General features: G+C 36.3%; 2 protein-coding genes across 2 annotated transcripts in view; both read right to left on the minus strand.

Annotated features, from left to right (window-relative positions):
• Nucleotides 1-23,265, minus strand: part of LOC136846637 (uncharacterized) — a 228,212-nt gene that overhangs the window by 15,003 nt on the left and 189,944 nt on the right. The window lies entirely within an intron of this gene.
• Nucleotides 9,356-12,708, minus strand: LOC136846334 (golgin subfamily A member 6-like protein 7). Its single transcript, XM_067117135.1, has 3 exons — nucleotides 12,647-12,708; nucleotides 10,123-10,274; nucleotides 9,356-9,981 (listed from the first exon to the last, which is right to left on the minus strand). The coding sequence occupies exons 1-3, from the start codon at nucleotides 12,706-12,708 to the stop codon at nucleotides 9,356-9,358; spliced, it is 840 nt and encodes a 279-aa protein (XP_066973236.1).

The raw sequence follows: 23,265 nt of genomic DNA on the forward strand, positions 1-23,265 counted from the left end.
AAAAGATCAAGTATAAGAAATTTATGAAATTGATAAAATCATAATTTTATCACAGATGGATCACCAGCGATAGCATCAACAGGTAACAAAATGAAAGAGAAGTCGGTCATCAGATAACAGAGAAACCGAGTCGGGCAGATGCAGCCGACAGACAGCATATAGAGATAATAAAATATACAAAGAGAGAGAGAGAGAGAGAGTTTTGTACGTTGTTTAATCCTATAATCACAGAAATAATCACACCACAAAAGAATCCATTTTACTCTATCCCTCCCCTAACGCACATGAGAGAGAGAGAGAGAGAGAGAGAGAGAGAGAGAGAGAGAGAGAGAGAGAGAGAGAGGGAGTCGTTAGTAGGGGCTGGTTTGGTAGTTGAACACTTTTATTTACACATTCACTTCAGTCTCCGATGAAAAGAAGACAAGACCTATAACAAAATACAAGCTACTTAAGGTGAGTCAACCATAACAAAATACAAGCTACTTAAGGTGAGTCAAATATATAACAAGTACCAACACAAAACAGTAGCAACAGGATTATTATTATTATTATTATTATTATTATTATAATAATAATAATAATAATAATAATAATAATGATGATGATGATGATTATTATTATTATCAGAAGAAGAAGAAGAAGAAGAAGAAAGAAACAGTGAAAAGTAAGTGTTAATTCTCTCTTTCTCAGATTGGGAGAGAAAGAATTTTAAATTCTAATCTTAATCAAAGCAAACCATACGTCCTCGTCTGTCTGTCTCACGTTCAATTTGTTTCTAATTAATGCTTTTCTACTTCAAAGGGAAATAACTGGCAAGAAAATATCCCAACGGAATAAAAAAAAAAATCGACCAGCATCAAAAGATACGACTGCAATCAGGTCATTAGAAGACCTTCACTTGAATGCGCATCTATTTTAGGCTGAATTGACGTCCAATCAAATTCCTCGTCATGGGGGCGACGCCAGTCACTTTCATGTTTGATTGGCAGTCATCAAAAAATTGGTCACGACGATCGGGAGCGAGTGAAACCCGCTGACACATTCAAAATTATATTCATCTAAACAAATACTCTTGAATTCTTACGAATGCGAAACCACGTGTTTACGATAACCTTGAGCTACAAATTTTTTATTTTACTTTTATTTTAACTCGGCGTCAGAGAGCGAATCTTTGTGTTCTGTGTTGCAATCGACGGGACATTACTAAAGTATATGAATAAATCTTATGTCATTTCGGTCATTTGCTGTTCGAATTGCCATATGTATATATATATATATATATATATATATATATATATATATATATATATATATATATATATATATATATATATATAATACAGTATATATATTATGATTGAACAGAGTTGAGTTGTGTGTATAAGAGCTTACCACATACAGTGCGCCACACAGAAATGTGTGGCGCACTGTATATGGTAAGTATACATACACACACAAACGAGCTGAGCTTTCGCTCGCTGAAACCAGCCAGAACTGGCCGTCATCAACTGAAGTCTCCCGTGCTTTCGCAAAGACCAATAAGAGGTAGGTTGCCACTGATATGAGGCAAAATCCTCGGGAAAAGTTGCTTTAGTCCAATACAGCCGTATGAAATTTTCCAAGAATATAACAAATGTTAAGAAACGATCAGCCACTCGACTATTCAACCTATTCCACCCCTGAAACGATGCTGGATAATGGGAGCACCTGTTTGTAAATAAATGAAATCTGATCTTTTATTTTTATTGCGAATGTTCCCCGAACTGGATCCTTCTTCGCTTCCGGGTAGACTTAAGAAAGGGTAAGTGTTTTCAAATCTTCTGTTGATAACTGGAATTTTCTGTTTCGGAGGGCAGGTATATGCGTAATCTTCCTTAGTTTTATTATATTTTTTACTAATATATATATATATATATATATATATATATATATATATATATATATATGCGAGTATATACATATACATATATATATAACTATATATATGTATATATATATATATGTATATATATATGTATGTATATATATATATATATATATATATATATATATATATATATATGTATATATATATATATATATATATATATATATATATATATATATATATATATATATATATATATATATAACTGTTAAATATCATATGCTTCTTTTTGCCTTACAAGTGACTACTATTTTCCATTAGGTACCTGATTAACTATGTATTTCAGTATCTTCTCTGTCATACTCTTTTTTTCCAAAGAGTATAAAGCATACGAGTATATAATATTAACTGAAAAAGGAATTCTCTTCTAAAAAATTCTTTAGCACAACTTAACTTGGCAATACTGGTGATATAACTGTCGAGAATGATATTCTACATAATAAATGTCATGAGAAGCAGTGCTTAATTATGCATTCATAATCTGGTAAAAAGTGAACAGTAGACTGTAAAACCCACACATATATACATAAAATTTAATAAATATATACATATACATATATAAAATTATATATATGTATGTATGTATGTATGTATGTATATATATATATATTATATATATACACACACACACACATATATATATATATATATATATATATATATATATATATATATGTATACTGTATATATATAATGTTAAGGTACGAAATAACAAAAGATTCCTGTATTGAATATTCTTTCTAGTTAGCAAAGGTTAATTAATGATCCAGTCACAGTGTAAAAAGGCAAAACTGTGCACGAGTTCAATCACTTTGAGTTTGTGAAACTTTAAATGGGCTTAATTTACAACATCATTTTAGAAAAAGAAAAATGACTGAGAAATATTTACTCCTCTTACGACGTAAGTAGGAGGTCGCAGACTAAGGATTTAATAATGACAAGACCTATCAAGCGTTAATAGAAGAGATAGATTATTTAATATTGACCAGTGAATATACATACACATATAACATTATATACTTATGTATATAATATATATAAATCTTGTGTATATATACATACACATATAATTATATAATATATATACATATATATATATATATATATATATATATATATATATATATATATATATATATATATATATATATATATATATATGACTGTTTTTATCGTCCCAGTAGCTGTCTGTTGCAGTAAAGTCATATATATATATAATATATATATATGTATATATATATATATATATATATATATATATATATATATATATATATATAATATATATATATATATATATATCTATATATATATATATATATATATATATATATATATATATATATATATATGTATATATATATATAATAATTAATCCTACAATTTTTGTAGGAATTTGCTTTCATGAATATTCCATGTTAAAACGAACTTCGGGTTTTTCCTTTAGGCGCGGTCTGCACTCAATTGAAAATGAGGTCTTACATAAGGAGTAATGATAACGCTATTAGTTGGGTTGCAACTTAAAAAGATCATATGATTTTTGAAAAGTAGGTCACCCAAATGCTCCTCACGAAGCCTTGCAACTGATAACAGCTCAACCTGAATGAGATTATTTATCTTTGCTAATGCAATGCAACGGTTATCAAGCAACCATTTCCTTCATTAAGATTTTCCAGTTCGGTGATAATTTCTTTTTATTGATGCCCTCTCTTTTTTCACTTCTATTATTATATTTTTTTTATTCCGTCTGAACCGGCTAGATGAGGGCACTGGGTAGCCAATACCACAGGCCTCTTCAATTATATGTAAACACACACACATGTATACAAACATGTATATATAATATACATACACACAAATATATATGCATGTGTGTGTGTGTTTATATTCAATGGAAGTACAGATATCTCCCATTCTCTCCTCGTTAGATACACTGTACGTACTTAATTTTCTTCATGTCCTTTCATTAATCAACTGGAATACTGGGTCTATTCTATTTCTCTTTGGCCGAAGCTGATGCCACTGATGAGTTTTAAGCTGAAACTGGTCATCTGGATAAGCTTCAAGAGGCTTTAAGACTAAGAGGACGATAAACTTGATGAGGTCTAAGACTTCGTTCATACATTTCATAAGGGGTCAAGTACATCTTATAACTTCGTTACGCTCTACACTGAAGCTGATACTGCAGATAAGCTTTACATTGAAGCTGTTATCTTTGATAGGCTCTAAACTGACAAGCGCTAAACTGGAGCTGTTATTTCAAGGGGCTCTAAAGTGAAGCTGAGATTGTCCATCGATGGGCACAAACCTCCCAAATGACTCAGTTTGTCTCGCGTCTTCCGCTCCCCTCGAGCCAACGTCACCTCCGAAACAGCGTCGCTTTGCTCCCCCCGTTATTTTTATCTGATCAATGAATATTCGATGTCGCAAGCCTCTGAAATAATCATTCGCGAGCCGATTCATTCCGGTCGAGCCTCCTTTTAGCCGCGGCCGGTTCGATATCATCTGGAGGGCTTCATTCCCAGATGACCAAAACTGCTCTGTGGGGAAGCCTCGATTTCGGCGTTTCTGTTCCTGGCGGGAGGTCTAGCGTCGATCGATTTCGTAAATGGAGATCACCTTTGTTGTGAGAGAGGCTGACTTACGTCGTGTGTTTATGAAAATATATGTGTAGATATATATATATATATATATGTTATATATATATAGTATATATATATATATATATATATATATAGTATATATATATATATATATGTATATATATATATATATATATATATATATATACTCTGTATAATATTATATATATATATACATATATATATATTATAATATATATATATATATATATATATATATATATATATATATTATATATGTTATATATATATATATAGGTACATATATGTCTTCCAACGACATTAGCAGCGTATCATGACCCTGGCATTCAGTCGCCTCTGAGGGTCAGTGGAAAAGGCAAGAGAGATTAATTTGGCTGGCGAACTCATTTGAAAAGTCTTGTTGAACTGCAATTTAATGCTTATACAGCTGTAAATGCACGAAGGCCGACGGAATGGGAAATTGGGTGAACTTAATTAATTTACCCATTAAAACCTCGCATCTGTGGATCCCTAACTTCTCTGTGGGTCTGGAATTAATTTTTTGAATTAATGAAAGTTAACGGCAAGAGAAATTTAATGCACTTGTCTAACTCAGTAGCTTATAATTTAACATTTGTGGATCAACTCTGCTCTGCGCAGGCCAGTTAATTTTTATTTATTTATTTATTTGAAAAGAATTAACAGAAAATAAATAAATAAATAAAAGATACACTGAATTAAGCCATCCACGAGTCTCAAAAATTGATAACTGATGTGCATTTAATAACAGACGCGAATCAGCATCAGAATAACCATCTGAAATCACAAGGAAATGAAATGTTATAATAATGGGATCAATTAAAAAAATACTCAACAACACAGGTCTTAAAACTGGGGAAACAAATCCAGTTATATATAACTGCACAAATATACAAATATTCTAAATATAACTGTACAGTTACATAACTTTTTTTTTGTCCAATTGGATCAATTATTGTAGGTATTGGTGTAAAAATTCGGATTCAAAAATTTCCTTCTCAGAGGGAATTTTTTTTTTTATTTATTCTAGAAGGTTCAGTCTCTCAACCACCCGCCCTCAATGAAAAATCCTTGGGATTGACACCACCCAATAGCAAGCCTCGTTAGGCTCAGGTACAAAAAAAAAAAAAAAAAAAAACACTTATTCCCCCGGAGTGTTCTCTGTTGCAACGCAACCCGTTCGAGGTTGTACAGAGGGAAAAGACGACGCAGTTTCTATACTGTTAGCGAAAGGTCACACATGACGTCAGCCATAAAAGGAAAAGGGGAATGGGAAGGGGAAAGGGGTAAGGGGGGGGAGAGGGGGGAGAACAGAGAAATGATTGCTCTTGCTAATCAAAATGGAGATGAAAATCCGGATTCGTGATGCTCAGCCCTCGCGTCACGGGAAAATAACACGGGCACACAAATGCGTGGTCACATCCAAAAATATACACCAGGTTCAAAGTTTATATATATATATATATATATATATATATATATATATATATATATATATATATATATATATATATATATATATATGTAACTATACACCTTGAACTAACAACGAATTTTATCTAATTATAACCACAGTACATGTAATTCTGATTCTCTCACTTTATACACAACACACATATATATGTATGTATATAATATATATATATATATATATATATATATATATATATATATAATATATATATATATATATATATATATATATATATATATATAGTATATATATATATATATATATAATTGTAAGTGTCTGCATTAATTCATCATCTAAGTGATATACAGGAGAAAGAATATTGCGTTTATATAATGTCACACAGAACTTCTCTTGTACACAGAATAACAAACTTTCACGTCTTGAAAAGCGATCTTTTTTATCTACGAACGATGCTCTTGGTATTGATTTTAGCATTCAGCAGGAGTGGTTGCAAAATAAAATTAAAATAGTACGTATTTTCTATCTCGATCTCAATTCTGTGGTCCACTTTGATGTGTGCAAAATCCGTCAAAGAATTTCATTTACCGTGAAAGTCTTAATATCTTTTTAAACTCTGCAAAAAGACCAATTATGTTACAACGCTCTATATTAGAAAACAATATATTCTTAAGAGAGGAGGTGGAACCAATCAAGAGAGCTAAGAACATGCCAGTGATGGGGAGGAGGAGGAGGAGGAGTGTGGGGCGTCAACGGATCAGATGGACGGATGTGGTGAGGAGGGATGTGGTGAGGTGGACGGGGGGAGGGGGGAGGGGAAGATGCAAGGAATAGAAATAAATGGAGAAAGTTGACTCCAGCGGCCGACCCTGCTATACAGTGGGATTAATAAGGTCGAAAGAAGAAGAAGATATTCATAAGATATTATAAAACCCATAAACAAAAATACAGATGTAGAAGGTCCCACAGAGAATTAAATAAAACATACTTCATATGGAATGAAACCATGACACGAATTAAAGCAAAATGCAGTTTAATTCAGTATACTATATACACTTGAATATACAGTTGCAAAGTCCCTCATTTGTGCAAGGTAAGGATGAAGAACGTCAACATACCGTAGATACTTATCTACACTGAAAGGGAAGCGCGATGCACGTTTCTTAAACCGAATATTCTGCAGTGGGTTTTTTTTTTCATAAGTCCCGAATCTATATTGTCTGTAACTGCTCCAGAAAGATGTCAGCAATGAGGTACAATTGTAGAATGTTTACCGGCATGACATGATTTCAGCAATGGTATAGGCCTATAGGATCAATGTTCAATCTCTTCGCTACATGAACTCATTCATGTTCACATAAATAATAATGATAATGAATATTAAACAGATACATTATATATATATATATATATATATATATATATATATATATATATATATATATATATATATATATATATATATATATATATATATATATATACGGTATACAAACACAGACACTAACATAAACAGCAATATGTCAGAAAAACGAAGACAGACTAATTCTGTGGAACATACCGCTTTAATAGTCATAATGCAAGGTATCTGTATGCATAAAAAAACGCAAAGCACATTTTCCTGATGGGCTAAATTGCACCAAGGCAAACACATTAACTAAAAAAACCACCTTGCTGTTTAAGGTTCATGCTCTGAACTAAACTCTTTAACCCCTATCTGAGTTGGTGCATGGTACGCACCTACACAATATGGAACTATGGTACAGATTGTAAATTACACCCGTGCCGAGCGAAAGTAAAGCCATGTTTTGTACCTCCATCGTATCTCTCATGCTTTGCTGCACACTGCAACGATCAAGGTCAGAGGTAAATACTACCTTGAAGGTTAAGGAAACAAAGCAATATAATTAACACTAATCTGCTATTGTTATGATCAACTATCGTGCTTAATGAAAACGCCTCTACTGAAGAAGAAGAAGAAGAAGAGGAGGAAGAAGAAAAGTAAACAAGCTGCTTACATGCATGATCCCAGGCTCTTGTGTTGACAGGACCGGCCGGGGCGAGCTTTGACTCTCTGAGCTTATTTTCGGCAGGTCGATAGGGACGTGGAATTATAGATTCTCCACGTGTTCTAAATCAAGAGAAAAATACTTCCGTGTGGTTCTTTATTTAGGCCTTAATTACGCGCTTGCGGACGGCAGGAAAGCCAGCCATTCTCGTCCTTACGGTCCCCTCTGTTTAACTACATTCCTCATCCCTCACCCCCCACTAACTGCTACTCTGGTATTCTCTTTCTTCTTGTTTCTTCCTTTCTTTCCTTCTCCTCCTCCTTCTACCTAACCTCCTTGTTCTCTTCAGTCTAACTTCTCTGTTCTATTAATTCTCTATCTCTCTTCTTCATTCCTTTTCTTTTTTAAACCTCTTCCTCCTCTTTCTTACTCTAAATTACCTCTTCGCCTCTCTAACATTTCACTACTTCTCGTTCCGTCACTCTTCTTCCTCAACCTGACAATCTAAGCCTATCCTGATCCCCTCCGGTGCCGAGGACCATGGTAGTTGTGACACCAGTTTAAGATATCGAATAAGGCAAACATATTCTACTCCACAACTCTTCTATTCCATATCTCGCATTATATATCTTTTCCTATTCTGCTCCTCCTTAGTCCCTCTCTGTCCTTCCCACTCCTCTCTCGACCTCTCTTCTCTCTCCAACTCCTAGTTAGCCCTCTTTTTCTAACTCACATTCATTTACTTCCTTAGCCCTCTTCTACTCTTCTTCATACTCTCTAGCCCATTCCCATACTCCTCCTCCTCCTCCTCCTCCTTTTCCTCGTCTTTCTTCCTTTCACCGCTTCTCTCCTTTCCCTCCTCTTCAACTCTCCTTCTTTCTCATTTTCTTTAATCTTTCCCTATCTCTCTCCTTTAACCATCCCCACTTTCTCCTCGCCATTAACCAGCCCCTCTTCCTTTTCTTCAATCCTATCCACTTTCTCCTCGACCTTAATCAGCTTCTCTCCCTTCTCTTCAACCCAACTCTCAACCAGCTCCTTTCTCTTTTCTTTAACCCTACCCACTTTCTCCACGTCCTTAACCACCCCTTTCCGTTTTCTTCAATCCTACCCACTTTCTCCTCGACCTTAACCAACCCTTCTCTTTTTCTTCAACCCAACTCTCAACCAGCTTCTTTTCTTTTCTTTAACCCTCCCACTTCTCTCCACGTCTAACCAGTCCCTCTCCGTTTTCTTCAATCCTACCCACTTTCTCCACGTCCTAACTCAGCCCCTCCCTTTTCTTCAACCCTACTCTCAACCAGCTTCTTTCTCTTTTCTTTAACCTCCCCACTTCTCCACGTCCTTAACCAGTCCTCTCCGTTTTCTTCAATCCTACCCACTTTCTCCACGTCCTTAACAGCCCTCTCCTTTTCTTCACCCTACTCTCAACCAGCTTCTTTCTCTTTTCTTTAACCCTCCCCACTTTCTCCACGTCCTTAACCAGTCCCTCTCCGTTTTCTTCAATCCTACCCACTTTCTCCATGTCCTTAACCAGCCCTCCCTTTTCTTCAACCCTACTCTCAACCAGCTTCTTTCTCTTTTCTTTAACCCTCCCCACTTTCTCCACGTCCTTAACCAGTCCCTCTCCGTTTTCTTCAATCCTACCCACTTTCTCCACGTCCTTAACCAGCCCCTCTCCCTTTTCTTCAACCCTACTCTCAACCAGCTTCTTTCTCTTTTCTTTAACCCTCCCCACTTTCTCCACGTCCTTAACCAGTCCCTCTCCGTTTTCTTCAATCCTACCCACTTTCTCCACGTCCTTAACCAGCCCCTCTCCCTTTTCTTCAACCCTACTCTCAACCAGCTTCTTTCTCTTTTCTTTAACCCTCCCCACTTTCTCCACGTCCTTAACCAGTCCCTCTCCGTTTTCTTCAATCCCACCCACTTTTCTCCACGTCCTTAACCAGCCCCTCTCCTTTTTCTTCAACCCTACTCTCCAACCAGCTTCTTTCTCTTTTCTTTAACCTCCCCACTTTCTCCACGTCCTTAACCAGTCCTCTCCGTTTTCTTCAATCCTACCCACTTTCTCCCGTCCTTAACCAGACCCTCTCTCCTTTTCTTCAACCCTACTCTCAACCAGCTTCTTTCTCTTTTCTTTAACCCTCCCCACTTTCTCCACGTCCTTAACCAGTCCCTCTCCCTTTTCTTCAACCCTCTCTACACTCTCCCCATTCTCATTAGCCCTGGCCTCTTGCTCGTCCCTCCCCTTCCCACATTTACTCCTGATCACCCCAAAAGCAAACTTTATACAGTCCGATGCAAAATGGCCGGAATGAGACATCAAATGGAGAGTCGTGCTTCCCCAGCACGCATTAATGAAGCCGACGACGAGTCTATTTATAAATAAGCCGAAAATTCGGGGACCGGAGCACAGGAAGTGGCGTCGAGGAAGGGACGGCGAGCCAGAAGGGGACCCAAACACAAATTATGTCCAGGGTTCATTACCAAACGTGAGTCGAGAAAGCAGGGGGTTCTTTTTTTTTTTTTTTGAAGCGCGGCTTATTACTACGATTATGTTTGCTTATGTTTTTATTCTTATTACAGACTCGGTCACGTTATTACCATAATTATTATCGTCATCTTAAGGTTATCCATCTTTATTAAGATGATTACTAACTGACAGTTGATAGTAATCTGTTTTTATCTAGTAAAAATACAGCTCTCAATAAGCGTCCTTCAGTTATAGCTACCCGGACGTAAAGATTAAAAGATTTACTGCTTTTCCAATTAGTCATTAATTCTTATCAGCCAATACATACTCGACGGACATATGCTATTTTCTGCATCATCAATACGGATATCAGTAATCGGTATCATTCATTGTTGATAATACCTTCATGTTCATGTGTACGGCGCTGCGTAATTTCTGTGCAATCTTTAACGAGTGTGTAAATCGCATGCAGACGCAGTATGAGTGCATAGAAAAGTAGCATGCATTCGTTTGCTTAAACATGCAGACATCATATATATATATATATATATATATATATATATATATATATATATATATATATATATATATATATATATATATATATATATATATATATGTAATAACCAATGTAGGTAATATGTACATATATAATAAAAAAAAACTATAGATAAAATAAAAATAAAAAATATAGAAATAAATAAAAATAAAATTAAAAATATAGATTTATATAAATATAATAAAAATACAGATATAAATAAAAATAAAAATAATAATTTATTTGTGGGAGATTCGTAGTTCAATGAGCTAGGGTTCGATTCACGGGCCAAATGGATCGATTTGGGCATGTTCCATTAAATCCCACTGTGCCAATGCTGGCCTAAGCAGTGCATTATGTACTTGGAAACTAGTCAAGTATGGTGGGTTGCATCCAAGGTGGAAAAGGTCTCGAGGGAAGCAACCACGTACCAAAAAGAGACTGAAAACAGAGGAAAAAGGCTTATGTTATTATTGATAAGCATTCGAACATGGCATAAGTCTCCCGCCTGACTACCCCATTTATGCCTTTGTGCTGCGTCCCTGTACTTTCAGTACCCAGAGACCTCGGGAGGCAACTCCCTTTTCCAGACCCTTGAGCCAACCCCTGACATGTCCTATATCCTGCGATCACTGCCTCTCCTCGTTGCTCCTAGCAACATGTCCAAACCATCGGATTCTTGACTCACGCCAGGCCGGAAATCCCCCAAAGCCACGACCAAAGTCTCCGCTCTGTTTTTACGCTCTCGACTTAGTTTCTCCTCCTCTTTTATTTCTTTTAGGTCACATTCCTTCAACTTCCTGTATCAGCATGAGAATCTTTTCAAGAATCTCTTCTGCAAATTCGGGGGAAGCATCGGGAGAATCGCTCTGTCAACAACCAACTCTGACGTCATATTCTAAATAATTTTTTTTATCTTTCTGCATTTTTTTTTTTTTTGCAAATTCGGTCCATATTTTTGCATTACTTTTCCTCACCGACGTTTGAATGGATGTGGTTAATCTGTGGCTTACCATATCTTCAGAGTACTAATGTATTTCCTTTTCCAAATATGGAAAAGCTGAATACACACGTTTTCATCGTGTATTAAAAACACATACAGTATGTGAGCGCGAGTGATTGACACAATCTTGGGTAACAACAATTGCCACTGAGAGAGAGAGAGAGAGAGAGAGAGAGAGAGAGGAGATTAAAAGTTTCAATACACCCAATATCAAAGAGTGACTGATATTCCTTCAAAACAAAACTTAGGATCAAAAGTGTAAGAGTGAGACGGCAAGAAAAAGAATAAATGGCAATGCAGGGGAAAAGAACCAACCAGAAGTGGACCAGGAGTTACGAGGAAGGTTAAAAATAAAAAAAAAACTTAATACTTAATCCGGGATATTTTTAGAAGCGCTAAATGGCGCGCCCGATCTATTCGTGTCGCGGGGCAGTCAGAGAGCTTACAAATCTGGCCGAAGCAATTGGGGGATGGAGCCATAATCAGTCACGCTTTATCACTCCCCCGGCCCTGTCCCCCTCTCTCACCATTCCCCGGGCCCAGAATAGACGGCAGAGGGAGAGGGAGCCTAAAAATAATCTCTCGCTCCCTTCCTAATAATTTACTGAAGGGAGAGACTTACCAAGGGTCTTCATTTTGCGCCTTGATTCCAAGTTCTGCGTTGAAGGACGACTCGCATGCCATGATATCGAGTGAGAACTCGAGAGTGGCCCTTCACTGTGAAGGTTAGCGCGTGATGGGGTATGTCCGTCATTTTTTTTAATACATAATCAATTTTTCGTTCTATCGCAAGTGGTGCATTCAAGGACCGACTCATTGCCATGCAGCGCCATCGACAAAAATATGTCTCAATATAATTTTTTTCTTCTCATAATTTTTCTATCCTTTTTTGAGTGACAGTAGAAAGAAGTATTCAATCGGATAATGACGATTATTATAATTATATTTCCTGTAACTCTGGTTACGCCATTTGCAAAGCATTGCATCATCGAAAGGCAAGAGTAACGCGTCAAACATTGACCAGACCACTGGTGGATCCCGGGGGTTGGGGGGGACCTGGGCACGTGCCCCCATGAAAAATAATGATAAAACAATCATATTGAAGATTTAGATAATAATAACATAAATAAGAAGTGTAAAAATGGAAAAAACTAAAATCGAATAAAAATTATATACTCTGTATATATATATATGTATATATATATATGTGTATATATGTATGTATGTATGTATGTATATATATATATATATATATATATATATATATATATATATATATATATATGTATATGAAAATTGGTGGCCGCCCCATTAAATTTTCCTGGATCCGCTAGTGGACGAGACACGCTGGATAATTGGGCAAATGAAGTAATTACCACAATCAGAGAATAGAGAGAGAAGAAGATAAAAAGAAAGTCGTGAATTAGAAAAGACACGTGTGAGAGAAGGACGACTACGGGGTCTCTGGGTGCGATGAGCAGGTGGAACGAGGAACTGGGAGAGGAGCGGAGGAAGTAAGGAGAAAGGAAGAATACGAAAAATAACTGAAAGGATACAACCAAGAGAATAAAGGAATAGAGGAAAAACGGAACAAAATACAAGAATAGAGAGAAAAGGAATCGACAGAACCAAGAAACGTAAAAGAGATGTAAGGAAAACAAGAAAAGTAGAGGAAACATGAGAAAAGCAAACAGAAACAGGAGAAATCTGAAAACAAGAAATGGCAAAAGAGGAAATGAAAAGAAAACATCAAAAGTGGAGAAGACAAACAACAAGTGAATGGACAAAAAGAGGGGAGAGAATGGAGACGGGGGAAGAAATGCATAAAAAAAGGGGGTACCCAAGAAAAAAGGGAATAGATAAATCAGAAAAGAATACTGGAAAAAGGGAACAAATAACATAGACAAGGCAAAACAGAGAAGTAAAGAACAAGTACAAAATGCGCCGAAGTTTCTTCGGCGCAATCGAGTTTTCGGTACAGCCACTACAGCGTATAATCAAGGCCACCGAAAACAGAACTATCTTTTCTGTGGTCTCGGTATAATGCTGTATGAGCGCGGCCCATGAAACTTTAAACCACGGCCCGGTGGTGGCCTATCCTATATCGTTTCCAGAAGCAAGAATATGGCTAACTTTAACCTTAAATAAAATGAAAACTACTGAGGCTAGAGGGCTGCAATTTGATATATTTGATGATTGCAGTCCTTAAGTCTCAGTAGTTTTTAAGATCTGAGGGAGGACAGAAAAAGTGCGGACAGAATAAAGTGCAAACGGACAGACAAAGCCGGCACAATAGTTTTCTTTTACAGAAAACTGAAAAGGAGGGGAAATGTATAAAATAGGTAGGTATAAGTAAACGCGAAAATAATAGACAAAGTAGGGAGAAATAATGAGGAAGGAAACAGATAAAACAAGAACTAAGCAAGAAAGAAATGAGAGAAATAGGGATAAATAATGAAATACGAAGAAAATCTGCAAAATAGTGGAAAAAAAGAAAGGGGGAAGGATATGGATTAAATAGGGAGAGAAAAAAAAAACAGTGAATAGATGAAACTGAAAGAAGTAAGACAAAAGAAGGCAAAGGATAATATAGCGCAAAGTACAGAAAATAAAGAGAACGGCTGAAAAAGGAAGTTAAAATCATCAACTTGGACATTCAGCCTTTTGAATCTCTGCCCCCATCCATTTTCCACCATACCTATAACCTTCCCTTTATCGAAGAGAGTTGGAACAATTGCTTCCTCCTACCTAGCCACACCTCTACCCACCTCTTTCACTCTTATCCAACATCCAAAGTTCTTGTTTCCTCTAAGCCATAACACAGGAGGGGCATTAAGTTTCCACTTCCGTCGGCTTCCTAATACCGTTAAGAGGGACAAATTATATATATATATATATATATATATATATATATATATATATATATATATATATATAATATATAAAACATACATATATGTATGTGCAGTATATATACATATATACAAACAGTATATACATATATACCTATATATAAATATATATGTGTATTATATATATAGTATACATACATATGTATATATATATACATACATACATATACTTATATATATACTGTATATATGTACATATATATATATATATATAGAGAGAGAGAGAGAGAGAGAGAGAGAGAGAGAGAGAGAGAAAATAAAAAAACATGAAAAATGGGGAGACAGCAGAGACGGACGAACACACACAAACACACAAAAAGAAAGTTGAGCATGAGGGGAGACAAGGAGAGACGACTACTGTAAGGATACATGAGAGAGAAGAAGGAGACTGGTTGGAGCGAGAGAGAGAGAGAGAGAGAGAGAGAGAGAGAGAGAGATGCGGCGCAGAAACGTGAGGAAGGGTGGGCGAATAATGCCCAAAGGTGAAGAGAGGATCCGGTGAAGAAGAGAAAAGTAGAGCAAGATAAGGGGAAAGAGAACAGAAAAGAATAAAAAGTGCTGGGAACAATAAAAGACTGGACACCCAGAGAACGATAATGGAATCAACAAGTAGCAAAAAAAAAAAAAAAAAAAAAAAAGCCGAGCAGGACGGAAAGGTGAACAAAATTATCTGAAACAAGGGAAAATAAATTATACGAGTGAAGGTGGACAAGACAAGGACAAGAAAAATGAAAGAGGAAAAGTATGGAAGGATCAATCAATGCGAAAAGAGTGAGATAAAACAGTAAAATGACAGAGAGTAACTGGAGTTGGAGGCAGTGTTTAATGATGAAGCCCAACAGAGACATCAGATGACGTCACGGCGGGTATTGGAAATTCTATTTATAGCGCTCCCTCGAGAGAGAGAGAGAGAGAGAGAGAGAGAGAGAGAGAGAGAGAGAGAGAGAGAGAGAGAGAGCTTGAAACAGGAGAGGGAAAGATAAAACTTAACACACACGAACTATACACGAGTATACAGTTTGTTTTATACACACACACACATATATATATATATATATATATATATATATATATATATATATATATATATATAAATACTGTATATATTAGATACCTACACATATATGCATACATACATACACACACATACATATATATGTACGAGAGAGGAGATATAGGTAGAGAGAGAGAGGAGAGAGAGAGAGAGTAGGAGAGAGAGAGAGAGAGAGAGGGAAAGATAAAACATTACCAGCACACACATGAACTATATATATATATATATATATATATATATATATATATATATATATATATATATATATATATATATATATATATATATATATATATATATTTTGTATATATGAGAAATGGAAGAGAATACTCTCTTCAACGTAGTTTGCCATCGAAATTGAGAGAGAGAGAGAGAGAGAGAGAGAGAGAGAGAGATCTGACACCGTTCCCTTTGTTGCGCAGTTGAGATCCGCACAAAAACGAGACTGGATATCCCTTCTGTTGATAATTACAGCCAATGCTATTCTGGGCAACTGCCGACACTCTCTCTCCCTCTCTCTCTCTCTCTTTTTCCGGAGTGTTATGACTTAATTAGCATTTCATGATCGGATTGCGTCTTTGATCTACTGGCCACCGTTGCTCTGTTTATGCTCGGCGAATAATGGCACACTGACGGATTAATTCGAGGTGCGGAGCTTTGCAGCAAGTGAAGGCATTTTATGGCTATGAAGTGTTATTAATTAAACACGCGCGCATGCGCATTTCAAAGACTGCGTGTGCGTGCGCTCTATACATATGGGAATGGACGTGAGCTGTAACTATAAACAAGTGCATGCAGCGCTATTTCGTTGTCAGAATGTAGACGTTTATGTATATACAGTATATATATATATCTATATATATATGTATGTATATATATATATATATTATATATATATATATATATATATATATATATATATATATATATATATATATATAGGTGTGTGTATGTATGTATGTCTATATATATATATATATATATATATATATATATATATATATATATATATATATATATATATATATATATATATATGTATATAATATATATAATTTAATTGTGTACAAATGTAAGCCCTAACTATGTGGGTTATGAATGCGTACGCGTGCATGAAAAAATATGACTGCCTTCACGTACATGCAGTACATATTTAGTAACTACGTACATAAGCAACAAAATACATAAATGATCATACATATAACATTTCACGTACCTCGCTCACACCGCTTTCCGTGTTCATGACATCGTGAGTGACAGAAAGACCGTCAAAAGTAAAGCACAGAATTTAAGGCTAATAAAGTATGGAAAGTTCTTTTGAAGGAACGCTTGTCACAGACAATCGAGTTTTCACCCCATGTACTGGAAATGTAGAAACGCAGGTCAGAACCAGAAAAGGTCAACACAAGCGTTAGGGACAAGGATGGAGTAAATGGTTACTTTCGAGTCGTATTTGCACATCTTCCTGTAGAAATGATAAATGACTGTCTCCGTGCGTTGTGTTTGTCTTACTTCTAGAAAGACTACAATGACGGAAAAGAAAATTAAGAAAATAAACCCCACCATGTCGTCCACGCCCACCTTCAAAAGAAGAAGAATACAGTAATGGACAAGGAAATTAAGAAAATAAAACCCATATCGTCTACACCCACCTTCCGAAGAAGAAGAAGAAGAAGAAGAAGAAGAAGAAGAAGAAGAAGAAGAAGAAGAAGAAGAAAAAGAAGAAGAATACAGTGATGGACAAGGAAATTAAGAAAATAAAACCCATATCGTCTACACCCACCTTCCGATGAAGAAGAAGAAGAAGAAGAAGAAGAAGAAGCAGAAAATGAAACTGCGTTTGAGTCGGACGAGTCTGTCACGCGAGCAGCGGATTCTTCCCGTCAAGGCGAGAATCAAATATTCATCGGGAGCTATTTTGGCCTTCCCTTAAGGCTGTTCCATGACCACCTTTACGTCCGCACCGCAAACGAACGACGGGGCCAGCAATAGTTCGGGTGACACGAATTAATGATCTTTGCGGTATTGTTTTGCGAGCAATTTGTACTACTGACAAGTGTTTGGAACTATGCCTCTGAATGCCTGAAACGCTTTGAGCAAGTGGAAAAGTTCGCCAGAAAAATATGATGAAGGAGAATATTTGCATATATTTTATACACTGTGTCTGCAATATCCTCACGCTAGATTTTCGCGGCAATTTGCAATATAGTTCACAAAGATTACAATAATCTACGTATTGCAAAACTCAAGCAACATTTGATAATATATTTTCGTGATAATACGAGATGGCTGCAGCGACTTATATCACAATGCGTAAAACCTGCAGCTAACATATAAAATGTGTTCAATAATGAAACATATTAACACGGAGACCCTAAAGCTACGGTTATCAGTATCAAAATGAAGCCTTTTATTTCATTGTCACTCAGATCCGGGTAATATCTCTTTAAACGTTTCAAAATTGAAAAAAAAAAATTAAATAATGCGAGAAGTGGAAGCGTGTAAAACAATGCAAGTCTACAATAATTAGACTAAATTAACTAAGTTAATTTTCTTTCGTACGCAATTCTGCATCCATCTTCAGGTGGCACTTGCAGCTTCCTCAAGTAGAAATAAATAAGATAGGTCAAGTGTACGATTGCCCAGAGGCTGCAGAACTGGTCATTGTACTACATTTAATTCTTTTATACCTGCGTGCGCGCCCACACACCCACTTACAAGTTTGATTTTTCTGTAAACGCCTTTTTACCCCTTGAATTGTGCGCCGCCACATATTCAACAAGCTATCAGGGATCAGGTTGCTAGCCACATGGTATCTGTACCACTTATATATGTACAGTATATATATACATATATATATATATAAATATATATACATAATCTATTTTATATATATACTATATATATATACTCGTATATAGATATATATATACATACATACATACATACATACATTATTACATACATACACACACATATATGTATGTACATTGCATAAGTAACCTGAGGATTTCTAATAATATATAATAAATATATATATATATATATATATATATATATATATATATATATATATATATATATTATATCTAGTATATATTGTAAAATGATGTCGAGAGTGGAATGGCAGGCTCTATTAGAAATCCTCAGGTTTACGGTAAGTTTGCCTTCTAGTTTTTTAGGTCCATGGAAAACTGAATCATCGCTGAGGCCACGAAAAGTTCGAAAATTCACAGGCAATGACGTGTCTGAAATATCATCAATTCGCGTTTTACTAATCATTTCATATAAGAGCATAAATAAAGCTGGTTTGTACGCAAAAGGGAAATAAGCCGAGACTTTTTCCTGAATGCTACTTATCATTATTTTTTGGGAATGGGATGCCATATAAAATTTAGGGCCAAGGGCCAAGCGCTGGGACCTATGAGGTCATCCAGGGCTGAGAGAGAACTTGAGAGTAAAAAGGTTGTAAATGCGTAGCAGGAAGAAAATCTCGCGGTGACACTGTAATGCAATTGTTAGGAAAGGATGGAAAGTAAGATGGAAGAAAGAGAATATGAACGGAGATACAGTAAAAGAAATCAATGGGGTTGCAGCTAGGGGCAGAAACGGAAGCTGCAAAGAACCTTAAGTAATGCCTGCAGTGCACCGCGTGAGGTGCACTGACGGCACTACCTCCTCCTCGGGAATTATTTTTTAGTTTTCATCAAACACTTATCGTGGAAAATCCAGTTGCGACGTCTTTAGAGGAACGGCAATCCAATTATTTTTGCTGTATTGTTTGTCGTCTTGTGCGCGGCTCCATTGTGACGAGATAAGGGAAACTAGAACGGGAAACAAACGCTCAAACGCAGCGAGATAAAAAAAAGAAATAAAAAAAACCTTCAGGCGAGAATATTTGCAATGTGGTTTTCCATGCTAACGCGAGATGAGTGTAAACAATTCGACTGACAAAAACCAACGGCTACACGATAAGGCCTTTTGGGTAAGAATGCTTTTCATATTGCGGGAAGTATTCTTACCTATTTCTTCGTACTGGGGAGTTCTTCCATTGCAACGCGAGGTAAAATGGGAACATTATTTTGGACCTGCTATGCGCAAAATTTCTTTTCTTTTCAGATTTCGCCGTTACCTGTTGTACCTCCACCTCTTCCTCCTCCTCCTCCAGCTGCGAGTCGTTTCACGGAACGGGACAAAAGGTCGGTGAATACGGAGTTATTGCTGATGCTTCTGGTAAAAATTGCGTGCAGATACGCACGTAGGCATTCAAGGAAAGGTTGACAAGATGGTTTTATTAATAAAGTCTTCGTGGTGGTGGGGGGAAAGAAATATAGATGTTCTCACGAAAAAATATGTGAGTAAAAATCAAATTACAAGAACAAAATGAAAAGCAGCACCGTATCAATATAAGAGGATGTGGAAAATACTGAAAAGAAGGAAGGGAGAAAAATAAATTTTTATTCAGAGAAATCCGCAGACGATAAGGCGTTCAGCAAGGGAAATAAAACAAGAGAAACACGTGGAGATGGGAGAGTAGGTCAGAAAAGAAAAGGAAAGGATGGAGAAGACGAAGGAAGAAGATGAAAGGAAAAACATGGAGAAGACGGAAGGGGGCAGAAGAATGGAATGAGAGAGAGAGAGAGAGAGAGAGAGAGAGAGAGAGAGAGAGAGAGAGAGAGAGAGAGAGAGAGAGAGAGATAAGAAGTCGGTCTAGGAGCCGAGGGAAAGGTGGGAGGCAGGATCATGCTGAGGAGAACGTGAGGGCATCCAGGAGGAGGAGGAGGAGGGAGGAGGAGGAGGAGGAGGATGAGGAGGGGGGAGGAGGAGGATGAGGAGGGGGAGGGGGGAGGGGGGAGGGAGGAGGAGGAGGAGGATGAGGAGGAGGAGGAGGCAAGGAGAGATGAAGTGGTGTAAGAGAAAATCTAAAATAGCTGAAAAACTGTCGATTCAGCGCGTGTAATGAAGAGATGGGGGAGGGGGAAAGGAGGAGGAGGAGGAGGAGGAGGAGGAGGAGGAAGTGAATGGTGCTGGCGGGACCTGAGTTGGGCCTTCATTGAAAGCCACGGAGTTGAATATTTCTGAGAGACAGAATCACATCGGCTGCAAATTCTCTTTCAGTCCACTTTTCTCTATCGTCTACCTAACCTTCCCTTTCTCAAGGGGTGGTACTATCGATTCCTATACGGCAAAATCCCAGTCTATAGTTTCCTTTTCTTTTATTTACTATTATTTTATTTTATTTTTTTGGTTCTCTTGGGGCACCGAATAGAAAAGCACCATATTGCCTGTCCCATAGGTCCTTGGATCTGAAAAGAAAAAATACAAATCAGCCCGTTCCTTCTGGGTAATTCGACATAAAGTAGGAACAATCACGATAATTATCAAGTACAATAACTAATATTATTTCCAAAAGTGTTGAAAAAGTCACTATTTTTTAGCACAGACGAGAAAGAAATCTGCTAAGACCAGTTTTTCCACGTTACTTTGACGGGAAGTTAATTAGATTATATCAGACCAGCTGCCTTCCTTAGCCTCAAGGACATGTTAATTAATGACTATTTGAGAAAGAGAAAGATATATATATATATATATATATATATATATATATATATATATATATATATATATATATATATATATATATATATGTGTGTGTGTGTGTGTGTGTGTGTTTATGTAACTCCTGTTCCATTGAGCAAAAATGTTAACAAGTACCCTGATTCATATATAAAAAGCAGAGCAAAACTGCAACTGGCAATAAGTGGATGGCAGTGATATTTTTGCATAGAAAAGTAACTTGAGGAACAGCAATTTTACCAAGGATATCCTTAAATAAAACAATACAACGGAAACTCGCATAAGAGTAATTATGTGAACCTCCTTGAAATCAATACAAGATTGCGTTCATTGCTACACACTTTGGCCCCCCTTCATGTAAAGGAGAGAGAGAGAGAGAGAGAGAGAGAGAGAGAGAGAGAGAGAGAGATTATTATTATGAATAGTACCGTGATTGGTTTCCTGTTTTGTTCTGGACTCGAACTCGTCCTTTTTAAGAAAAGTGGGGAACTTACATAACACACACATACACACACACACACACACACACACATATATATATATATATATATATATATATATATATAGAGAGAGAGAGAGAGAGAGAGAGAGAGAGCATACTAGTCGAAAATGGATAGCCTTTCAATGAGTGTGTGAGTGTGTGTGTGAGAGAGAGAGAGAGAGAGAGAGAGAGAGAGAGAGAGAAAGTATATGGTCACAAAGAAATTGAAAAAGTTGAAACAAATGGTTAATGCTATTTTGCTTTCGTTAGCTATGTTGCTGCCGAATATATGAATATCTACGTTCATTTCTTTGTGACAGTTATTTCCTTACTTATCTGGCCCAAATGAACTGAATGACAGTCCACGTCAAGGATTTCACAAACAATTTTGTAACTCTGGCGAGGGATATTGCTTACATGCACGGTTTTAGTGATATAATCATAAGAAAAGATTATATCTACACTGGATACGTCCAATATTGATTTGTTGAACTCAAAGCTTACGAAATAAGGCAAACAAAGAGTTTGTTACGTAATTTTGGCTTCCTCTCTCTTTTATTATAATATGGCAGTACAGCTTTATTGTAGGATGTGTCCTAAATATGAGCTGGATAGCGCTAGTACCTACCTATTTTCCTTATTCAGGAACCCAGGCTTGACAACATGTAATTCTCGCAAGAGCAGTGAAGAGAATGTGGGGAGTTTATATCAATATTTATTTTCTGTGTGGCGTTGTTATTCCCCGATAGAAGTTGTTGTATATATTTTGTAGTATGTATGTATATATATACACATACATACACGCACAAATATATATATACATACACAGCATACATATATATATATAAGTATATATATATATATTTATATACACACATTTATATATGAATGGCCATTATAAGTTAACGTTCTTGCTAAGGCGTAGCTGACACTTTGGAAGTGTCTGAATCGGCAGGACTATTGCATGCAAGCCTACTTTGCATGACGATTAACCGTAAATGGAAGCAAAGGTTCCAGCAAAAGAAATTGTTCGCATATTATAGCGTTCGATACCAAGCAACGCGTCGTGAGGTGTGACTGGTTCTTCACTGTATATAATAAGACTTCATATGTGACCTGTAAAATGCAAATTCTCCCGTGTGTAGGAAACAGCTTGTATCTTTATTCGAACCTGAATAAAATTATGGATTCTTTCGTTAAAGAAGCCACACGAAGGG

Source organism: Macrobrachium rosenbergii, chromosome 15 (genome assembly GCF_040412425.1).
Source record: "Macrobrachium rosenbergii isolate ZJJX-2024 chromosome 15, ASM4041242v1, whole genome shotgun sequence".
In the NCBI taxonomy this organism is placed as follows: Eukaryota; Metazoa; Arthropoda; class Malacostraca; order Decapoda; family Palaemonidae; genus Macrobrachium; species Macrobrachium rosenbergii.

Bases quoted from the DNA above. Each gene is read 5' to 3' on its own strand.
- LOC136846334 (XM_067117135.1), bottom strand. From the start codon at position 12,708: ATGGCATGCGAGTCGTCCTTCAACGCAGAACTTGGAATCAAGGCGCAA. The intron at 10,275-12,646 runs GTAAGTCTCTCC...TGGGGTGATCAG, and splicing joins GCGCAAAATGAAGACCCTTG to GAGTAAATGTGGGAAGGGGA. The intron at 9,982-10,122 runs GTAGGGTTGAAG...GTTGGAGAGTAG, and splicing joins GAGAAAGAAGCTGGTTGAGA to GGTTGAAGAAAAAGGAGAGG.